We start from the raw sequence: 10,622 nt of genomic DNA, 5'->3' as shown, positions 1-10,622 counted from the left end.
TAGTATAATAAAAATATTATATATCTCTTTATTGTGTTTGGGCCCCCCCTGGACGAGCAAGCATAGGCACGTGCCTAGAATGCCTATACGCGTAAATACAGCCCTGCATCTAGTGCTTTCCAACCCCTTCTTATGACAACCTATAAAATGTTATGGAAGACGTCTTGCGTTGTTCCGTATATTCAAATTTAATCTTGACGTCAGCATTTCTCATATGCCTTTCTCACAAGGCAGTAAGCGGAGGGCCTCGATTTAGTACTGCTGTTTTTCCCTTTTTTACAGAACTCGAGAGCGAAAACAAGGAAACACCTGACTGCACTTAGAGGAGGTAAAGGGTTTGTCAGTTTCTTAAACATTTTAACCGAACTAATACAAGATCTGATGTGACCATTTTCTCGATTCAAACACTGTTTAAAACCATCTTTTAATCTTAATTTGAGCTCAAAAATAGTTCATAAAGTTCATTCATTGAGTGTTACTGTAAGTCTGCACTATGATTTTGTTCATGCATGATGGCCTTGTCTGACTTTTCTCATGCTTTGACCGATGAAGATGACAGTGTATGAATCCAGTATGTGTTTGTCTGCATATTTGTTGTGTTTTTTGGTCGTAATGCACAAGTTGGCACCTCATAAGTGAAGTGTTCCTATGTTGACAGGACGTGTCCGTGGTTAAACTGGTTGTTACCAGTTTCACTTGTATGTAGTTCATTGTGAGATGTAGGGAGGAAGAGAAAGAAGAGCTGGTACTGGTAGCTGGTTCTCAGATCACATATACAAAGCCTTTCAAAAATATTGCTGTGCAATTAGAAAAAATCACAATAGACAGATAAATACTTGATTATTTACTACAGTTCTTGTTTTTACATGTATGTTGTTGACCCCTGAAGTGTTCATCAAACCCCATCTCTCTCTCTGTCTGTCAGATGAACGGGTCAGTCGGGCCGATGCGTGTGTTGGTGACAGGCGGCAGTGGGCTGGTGGGGCGAGCGATAGAGCGGGTGGTGAAAGAGGAGGGCGGAGGGAGAGAAGGAGAAGAATGGATATTTCTGTCATCCAAAGATGCCAATCTCGTGTAAGAATCAATCATTAAACTATCACATCATTGCATATATAACATGTACTTTGTATTCAATAAGTGCATGTTTTAGAAACCTCATGCAATTCGCCGTACAATTTTGTGTTTCTCAGGATTAACGTTTTTCACGTTTTTCATCATGCTTCTATTATATTGCTTCACTAGCATTTAAAAGCATTCCAGTTAAATGGAACTTACCCAGGTGAAAAAAAGTGCACTTTACTTACTATACTTAAAGTGCTCTATTTTCGCGCACTAATTTTGTACTTAATATACTAAAAATGATTCTTTAGTACTTCTTAAGAAAAACTTAAGATCATCTAAAAAAAAAGTACACTTCCATAATGTACTTAAAGTGCTCTATTTTCGCGCACTAATTTTGTACTTAATATACTAAAAATGATTCTTTAGTACTTCTTAAGAAAAACTTAAGATCATCTGAGTGTACTCAATTGTGCTATTTTGAGACACCATGAATATGAACTAAAATGCGCTTATAACATACTATCTCTGTATTTAAAAAATATATTTATTTACCACTTGTAGTACACTTGAACTATCTTTCATACACTAGTACACTCAAGTGTACTAAAAGTGGCGACTAAATACATTTTTTTAAATACAAAGAGTATGTTAAATGTGCATTTTTAGTTCATATTCATGGTGTCCCAAAATAGCACAGTTGAGTACACTTAGTTGATCTTAAGTTTTTCTTAAGAAGTACAAAATAATCACTTTTAGTATATTAAGTACAAAATTAGTGCGCGAAAATAGAGCACTTTAAGTATATTATGGAAGTGCACTTTTTTTCACCTGGGTATAAATATATATATACACTGAACAAAATGATAAACGCAACACTTCAAAGGAGAAGTGCTCACTAACACAGATTTAGACAGATTTGTGAACAATATTTGAGAGAAATATGCCTTTTGTGTACATAGAAAAAGTCTTAGATCTTTGAGTTCAGCTCATGAAAAATGTGGGCAAAAACAAGTGTTGCGTTTATAATTTTATTCAGTGTATATATATATATCTATATAATATAGTTTCCATTTGTGTCACATGCGTGATAAATATATGTAAACGTGCTGCTTTAGGAGCGCTGAAGAGACGAGAGCAGTCTTTCAGAAACATCGTCCAACGCACGTCATTCATTTGGCCGCCATGGTGGGCGGACTCTATAAAAACATGAGACAGAACCTGGACTTCTGGGTAATTATTAACATAAGTATCATAAGGTTGGAAATATCACTGTTGAATGATTAAACTTTACATTAGCTGTGTTTGTTTGTCGTTTTCAGAGGAATAATATGCACATCAATGACAACGTGCTGCATATGTCTCAGGAGTTCGGGGTGGTGAAGGTCGTTTCCTGTCTGTCTACGTGTGTTTTTCCTGATAAAACCACCTACGCTCTAGATGAGACCGTGGTAAAGCGCTCACACACTGGCAGTTTTGTATATGTGCTTGATGTTCCTTTAAAAGGCTCATATCAAACTTGTTTTGTCCTGTCCAGTTATAGTGAGATTATGAGGCAGTAGGATAGATACAATCAGCTTGACATTAACACCCGCCGAACCCGCCAAATGCGGGTGAATAGTAGGGGTATATAACAGTCACTCCCACTAGCCACTTTGTTGGGGTTTCCACGGGTCCTTAAAAAGTCTTAAATTTAGTTGTATCAAATTTAAGCCCATTAAAAAGTCTTAAATGCCTTAAACGGTACAAGAAATGTCTTCCCTCCGAAACTGCATTATTTCTGCTGTTCCAAAAGTGCCACCTACTGGCAGAAAATAAATGTGCATTTTCAATAAGCCCGACTGCTGTTTTTGCTCAGACCACTGCGAAAATCGACCCATATTTCTACACAGCAAACATGCAGTTTTAAATATGAACCAGTGGATAGCTAATATGCTTACTCAATATCTAAACAATTAAGGGAGTAAGATACACGTATATTTTTAATATATATATATATACTTATTAATATATACTAATAATTTATACTTTTTACTGAACCCTTTTATTAAAAAATGGTTTAAAGGCTGAAATGGGACGTTTATTATTTTATAAAGCATTTTATTGTGTGAAAACCTGTATCTGAATTGTAAATCATATAATTTTACGGTTTAATAGAACTGTTGGGGTGTCCGAACTCGGTCCTGAAGGGTCACTGTCCTGCAGAGTTTAGCTCCAACTTGCTTCAATAGACCTGCCTAGACATTTTGAGTATGCCTAGTAAGACCTTGATTAGCTGGTACAGGTTGGAGCTGAACTCTGCAGGACAGTGTTCCTCCAGGAGCAGGATTGGACACCCCTCTCATAGGTGTTGCCCTACCCTGCTTATACGGTATTAACTTTATTTGTGCAGCTCTTAAAAAAAGTGAGAATGGCTGGTATATCAAAAAAGAGAATCATGTACTGTGCTGACTGTAGAACATACAGCAGTATTTTTAATTTTAGCACACCATAGTCAACTTTAATAATATAAAACGTAATTTCCCAACAACAAGATTGTGGGCAGTGAAAATGCTAAGTGGCTAATAACTTTGGAAAACCACTAGTCACAGTGGCTGGTGAGCAAAGTAGTTAATGTCAAGCCCTGGATACAATCATTCCTGAACAACAGAGACACTGGTCATCAAAAATTGGACTTCATGGATATAGTGATTTAAAATGCATGATATGAGAGATTGAAGTTATTGGATGTCTGATTGGTTTCATGAGCCTGTTTGCATGAATTGTATAAAATTCTTTCTGTGTGTCAGATGCACAACGGTGCCCCCCATGAGTCTAATTACGGTTATGCCTACGCCAAACGCATGATTGACATACAGAACAGGTCAGTTCTGCTCTCTTGGTGTCAAAGTTTACTGGTTATGAGCTGTTCTTGGCTCTATTTCATGAAAACATGTCCAGATTGCATTTCTATGACGAAAATTTGCTTAGAGAAAAATATGTTACTTTTAGAACCATTTGGGTTTTGTCTGCATGGGTGTAGCTTGACATTTGGCCTGGGGTTGCCAGACCGTGTTACTGGGTATTCAGGTTTCTAGGTTTCACATTATACATTCACACAACCTGCTTAAATAACAGGTTTGTCTCACTCTTGCAAATCAGTTGTGCTTACATGAATGTGCCATCCAGTTTGTCCTCAGCAGTTTAAAGTGGTTAAAACAATATATTCATTACTCAAATGATCGAACACGTTTCCCACCATTGTTTGCATTTAGATTTTTCCCACAGTGCATACAAGTTTCTGTGAATGTACAAAAGTGGTAGAATAATTGGTTTGTTGTTGAACATCTGGCCGTTATCACAACATTCCGCACGGTATCAACCTTATCTTTAACGTAAGAGCAAAAGGCGTGACCATTTTTAACTGGAATATGCAAAGCTTCAGGTATTGTCCGCTTTTAGTTATTTTAGCTGTACAAGGAAAAAATGTACGTTATGCTGCTTGATATTGCAAACCACTATGTTAACGTATTATTTTAATTTAAAGTGTACAGCCCAAGAATCATACCATAACTTTTTGTTTTTGGGGATGAAAATGTTATGACAGCCACAGTTTAAATGATTATGTTTCAACGAACTGGAGTAGAAAACTTAATGGTCCTAAAGACAGGCTTGAATTGCCTATAATTCTAATAAATTTAGTTCTTGGTGTGAGACTCAGAATACAATTTATTTGGTTTACGATAGGGTTTCAGTATGTCATGTTATTTCATGTGGTTTGTTCATAAAGTGTGTGTGTTTGTCGATTAGGGCATTATTTCAGCAGTATGGTTTGAAATACACAGCCGTCATCCCCACCAACATGTTTGGACCCCATGACAACTACAACATTGAGGACGGTCACGTGATGCCGGGGTTGATCCACAAGACGTATCTGGCGAAGAGTGAGACACGTTTAGCTCACAATCACATTCAGAGCATCTCACATGTTCACAGGGTAAATGTTGTGTGTTTGTGTTGTAGAGGAAGGTAAACCTCTGCAGGTCTGGGGTTCGGGTCGCGCTCTGCGGCAGTTCATCTATTCTCTGGATCTGGCTCGTCTGTTTCTGTGGGTTCTGAGAGAGTACGACGAGGTGGAGCCCATCATTCTGTCAGGTACTCCAGCTGTGTTTGATACCACACGTGTTGGGTCTGTTTCATCAGAGCTCATTGGTTGATCAGATATCAAGATCATGTTTCTCTTTTTCTTTGTTTCTTTGTCTAGTTGGGGAGGAGGATGAGTTGACTGTAAAGGACGCTGTGGACGCTGTGGCCGAAGCATTCGGGTTCGAAGGGGAAGTTATTGTATCCTTTCACACACAAACAGTGTCTGCAGATATTTTTACAGTTGATACGAGTCTTCCTTCTGTGCAACACAAGATGAGATATTCTGTAGAATTTCCAGATTGTTCTTAAGCTTCAAAAAGCAATATAAAAGTAGTCCACGAATTAACTAAACCTCAAAGCATTCGTTCACACAGACTTACAGATGAACCTTAACTAAGCTCTCTCAGTATGACACTAGCAAATCAGACGGTCAGATCAAGAAAACCGCTAATAATGCCAAACTACGCAAATACCTGCCAGACTTCAAGTTCACGCCGTTCAAACAAGGTGATCAGCACAAGAGATTCAGCATTTATGTTTTTCCAATATTAGTAAAAAGAAGAATCTTAATAGATGTTTTTCTTTTTTTCCAGCCGTCCAGGAGACTTGTGATTGGTTTGCAGCCAATTATGACTCCGTCCGTAAATGAAGATCTTTTCATCTGATTGGCTGTGGGGAGTTTGAACAACAAAAGCCTGACTGATTGAACGCTTTCAACAACAAGAGTTTTTTTTTTATTTAATAATTTTTAGATTTTTTTCTAAATTTATTTATTTATTTATTTAGTCACACACATACATACATATATTATACACACACACGCACACACACACACACACATATACACACACACACAAAAAGAAGATAAATATAGATAAAGTAGAATTAAAATAGAATAGAACTAAATACATTTTTAGTACATTTTTTTAAATAAAATGTTTAAATATTTTGTAAAGGTCAAAATCATAGCATTATTTAGCTCTCTTTTATTGTTTATTTCAGGTTTTAATAAAACTTATATTTTATGTGGGATATATACCATGACCAGTGCTGTACAGTTTCCTCTTTTACAGGTCTGCCACTGTTATTTTCTGGGTTTATTTCCTAATGATACTATACTGTATATTCAAAAAATATTTTTATTTTATTTTTTTTAAATAATAATGTTAATGTCCTCTTCTTTTTGCAGAACTTTGGTAATATTATGGGGTTTCCAAATCATGTTATATGTCTATACGCTCTATAATAATTTTTTTTTAAATCATTGTAATTTTTTTTAGACAACTTTGGACTTTGAGGTGAGAAGCTTAGCTTTACATTTTAAACATTGGGCTACTATAAGAAAATATGTATTTAATGTATCTATTTTTAAATTAATTAAATTTCAACAATTTTTAGCCAGTGTACTGTGTAAAATCCATTGGTTCAGTCCAGCAGGTGGCGCTATTTCAGTATCTTCACTGACAGAATTTGACACATTTTACTCAATGTGGTTGAGCCATTTAATTGATTCCCCCATGTGCATTACCAGTCAATAGTTGGACACACCTACTTTTTCTTTTCATTAATATTTTCTACATTTTAGAATTAATGGTAAAATCTTCATAAGACTGCAGTTACACAAATGTAAGTCTGGGAATGATTGTAGTGAGAATATATTGGAACAAAATCAACATTACATTAGTTACATCACAAAGTTAACATTATTTTAACATTTTACCACTGTAAAAAAAAATATATATATATATATATATTGGGACCTTGTGTCTAGAAAACTAATTTGAGCTTAGTTCAGCTATAGCTTTAACAGTTTTATTCCATGAGAAATATAAATTAAGTCAAGTGTGTCCAAAGGTTTTTTGTAGCTACTGATTTATGTTTAGGAATCCATGGATCCAGTCCAGCAGGTGTCAGTGTATCTGCTTGTAGTTTCGCATATGCAAGTAAAGAAGAACACGTTCTCCACGTGACAGTACGCTGATCTGCTGAAGCTGTAGTAAATAAGCAATGAATGTATCAGAGGGTTCAGTCCAAACCAGCCACTCTCCAGCGCTTCAGTCTGTGAGTAGCTGCTGTTAACTCTGTGACTGTATGCTGTTTGCTGAACAGATGTCAGCAGCATCACATAGCATCTTTATTACCGTGAAGTAATGTTTGCTTTGAGTTCAGGATGTGTCTCAGCTGAAGATCGGGTTCATCGGAGCGGGACACATGGCGTTTGGAATAGCGCAGGGCGTCATCGCGTCAGGTGCGTTTGCGGTTACGTCACTTTAAATGTGCATGACGTCACTTTAAATGTGCATGACGTCAGAGTGAATTCTGGCAGCCTTCAAGAACCTGTCAGCTGCACAGATAAATATCACCTAGTTTAAAGCTGCAGTCCGTAACTTGATGTAACGTAAAATGATCCGAAATCAATATTTGAGCAAGTACATAACCAGCCAGTGTTCAAAACTATCACCTTACTTTAGCCCGATTCACGACGGGTAGCTTATAATAATGTAGGGATGTAACGGTATGAAAATTTCTTATCACGATTATACTGACCAAAATCATCACGGTTATCGGTATTATCACGGTATTGTTAACATGTGCTGGAGATGTTCAAAAAGTACCGACACATAAATCACTTCAAGTTTTATATTTAAAAATCAACAAACAACAAATAAAATGACTTTTTGTTTGCATAATCACTAAAACAATAACATTACCAATGATTGTTAATAACAACTTGACTGACAATAACATGTTGAAATATCTAATGTAAATGTTCAATTAAAGCTTTGAAAAAGTTTAATAAAAAGGTAAACCTCACATTTCAGCCTTTAAATAAAGAAAAGATATGTCAAAATGATAATTGATTAATAAATTATTATATGTATTTTATCTGCTCCATAAATAATTCTAGATAACTTATCTGAATTGTTTAAATGTGTAGAATCCACATAAGCTTGTTTTTCATCAACCGGTCAAAATTAACAGCAGGGCATGCAGATTCAGTCCGTTTTTGGCCAGACAGAAACTGCACACAGACTGAATATAAATATAAGTCTCTGTAAATCCACTCGCTGACAGCAGGTGGCGCTTATGGAAAAGCAGAATTACAGCTGTTTCCCGTTATCTCCATGGACAAAGCAGTATTGCGATTAAGAACACTTCCATTAGGTATTACATGGAGCAAAGATGGAAACAAAATGCCATCGAATCGTTTCTGAAGACAGTCAGAACCTTCAGAGGTACATTCATATAATTAATTAATTAATCTATTCATTTGTATAATTCCCTTGGCACTCTTTTAAAACCTCCCAGCTTCTCCAAAACTACTCTGCGTGCTGTGCGCACGTGAGACTGTTACTTAAAACTGTGCTTTATGCTGAACAGTATTTATTTATCACGAGTTGTTCTCGGTAATCTAATACGGTTTTAATTAGTGCTGGGCGGTATGACCAAAAATTTATATTATCTTATAAGAATGTTTTCTCATTTGAGTGGCACGGGTAGGTTTTCGCGGGAAATTCGAGCATGCTGCTGCGTCATTACATCACTTCTGTAAACAAAGAAGTTGTCCCGGCTACTAGGCTATCGCATGTGAAGATCCTGCAGGTGGCGGATCGTTTATAGCCTTTTCTCACAGCAGCCAGAATAATTAAATGCATCATTTTGATGGCGGATTGTAATCCATAAAGGAATTATGTGTTTATGAAACACATGTGGATGAAATTAAATTATATTCCAGTTATAAATGTGCTTCTGATTACAGATAGCCTGGGATTACAAAGATTTGTATTTGAAAGAAAACCAGTTCGAAGGGAGCATAATTTGCTTTTTGGTTTAAAAGAATTTCTTAATATGAAATTCGAAGAGTATGAAAATTAGATTAGACTGTGCAGAAATGGAAATCTGCACGCTAATACACACTATACTCAAGCAATGCTGATGTTGTTAACATTAACAATTTGAGAATAAAGTATAACAATAATAATAATTTGAACGGTTTGATGTGATATGAGCTAACCGATCTTTAGATTTAATCACCATTGGTAGCGAGATTTGTGTTAATGCTTTTTTCCTCAGTTGGTCAGAACAAACATGGCAGACTTGTTACTTGTTCAGATGACAATATACGGTGAAAATTCTTATTTGGGTAATATTCCAAGACGTAGGCTAGAATCTGTGATTGTGAAGTAACGTTACAGTAAATAACCACACCGGTGCGGTGACAGACTGCCACACACACTCTTCAGAACATTAGATTCATCGGCGCTGGAGCCGTGCCGACTCACAACCCACGCTAGATAATTCCGCACACAGCTGCAATTCCAGGTTTTCAAACAGAGATGGCGACAAAGAGGCAAAACTTACGGACTGCAGCTTTAACTAATATATATCTATAGCTGTGTGTTTTTGTTACATAAACTACTGTATTACAGAAAAAAAATAACATAACATAAATTAACAAAACAAACAAAATATGCAGGCACTAAAAGCAGTGTTAGTTAATCTTAAAGAGTTAAATTTATTAAAACAAATTGAGGCATGAAAATTACAGTAATAATAAAATTAGTTTCTGTGCTTTTTACTGACATGTTGTACTGTTTTTGTGTTATAGGGAAGGTTCCACCCAGTAATATAATTATTAGCGCTCCATCCATGAACAACCTTCCTCGCTTTCAGGTATGACATGTGACTTTTTTAAGAACTGAACTATGCAGTTCCATAAAAAGTCAAGATATAATATGCGAATATTATTATAGTAATTGATTATTATTATTGTTGTTGTTGTATTGTTATATAAACGTTATTATATTATAATTTAAAATAAAATTATAAAATAAAAATATTTAGTGCCTATTTTCATTACATTTTTAGGATACTTAAAAATGCACATTATTTTACAATAAATGAACATAATATTAAGATAAAATAACAATAAAAAAATTGTGTTAAATTAAAAATTATGATAAAATAATTAAAGGGGGCATAACACGCACAGTTTCGCCCAATCTCATGTTAATCTTGAGTACCTATAGAGTAGTACTGCATCCTTCATATCTCCAAAAAGTCTTTAGTTTTATCATATTTATAAAAGAAAGATACAGCTTTACGATTCTCTCCGGAAAAAGCCGAGCTCCTGGAGGCGTGCTGTGGGCGGAGCTAAAGAGTGACGAGCACTTGAGCTCCGACTGGCAACAAAACAGACATTTGATGCCGTTTCACTTACCGTCTGCAGTTCTGAATCATGACCGGGATCTTTTATAGCTGGGACCGCTCCATCTTTCAGTATCAAACGATGTGCAAATCCAGCATCGAACTGGGCCTTGTTTATAAAACGTTCGTCAACAAACACACTTGTGAAACTCAGTTGCTGCTCCGGAAAAACAAACTGTATCCACTGTCTACATAATGCTGGGTTCTTTAGGAAGCTGAACAATGTTATC

The 10,622-nt window shown here is 36.0% G+C and overlaps 2 protein-coding genes across 2 annotated transcripts in view; both read left to right on the top strand.

Annotated features, from left to right (window-relative positions):
- Window positions 1–237: 237 nt before the first annotated feature.
- Window positions 238–5,938, top strand: LOC107672949 (GDP-L-fucose synthase-like). The gene is made up of 10 exons (XM_016466334.1): window positions 238–328; window positions 926–1,074; window positions 2,178–2,292; window positions 2,382–2,510; window positions 3,849–3,922; window positions 4,849–4,982; window positions 5,062–5,193; window positions 5,303–5,382; window positions 5,592–5,691; window positions 5,778–5,938. Exons 2-10 carry the CDS (start codon window positions 926–928, stop codon window positions 5,831–5,833), a joined length of 969 nt encoding a protein of 322 aa, XP_016321820.1. The 5' UTR covers window positions 238–328; the 3' UTR covers window positions 5,834–5,938.
- Window positions 5,939–7,117: 1,179 nt separating this feature from the next.
- pycr3 (pyrroline-5-carboxylate reductase 3) overlaps window positions 7,118–10,622 on the top strand; it is a 13,262-nt gene continuing 9,757 nt past the window's right edge. Inside the window, exons 1-3 of the mRNA XM_016466325.1 lie at window positions 7,118–7,245; window positions 7,354–7,432; window positions 9,794–9,858. Coding sequence (XP_016321811.1) covers window positions 7,192–7,245; window positions 7,354–7,432; window positions 9,794–9,858 — 198 coding nt within the window. The 5' untranslated portion in view covers window positions 7,118–7,191. The remainder of the gene's footprint in view (window positions 7,246–7,353; window positions 7,433–9,793; window positions 9,859–10,622) is intronic.

The sequence above is a fragment of the Sinocyclocheilus anshuiensis genome, unplaced genomic scaffold (assembly GCF_001515605.1).
Source record: "Sinocyclocheilus anshuiensis isolate Anshui unplaced genomic scaffold, SAMN03320099.WGS_v1.1 scaffold540, whole genome shotgun sequence".
NCBI lineage: Eukaryota > Metazoa > Chordata > Actinopteri > Cypriniformes > Cyprinidae > Sinocyclocheilus > Sinocyclocheilus anshuiensis.
Note: the sequence above shows the minus strand (reverse complement) of the source record. Positions and strands in the feature narration are given on the sequence as shown.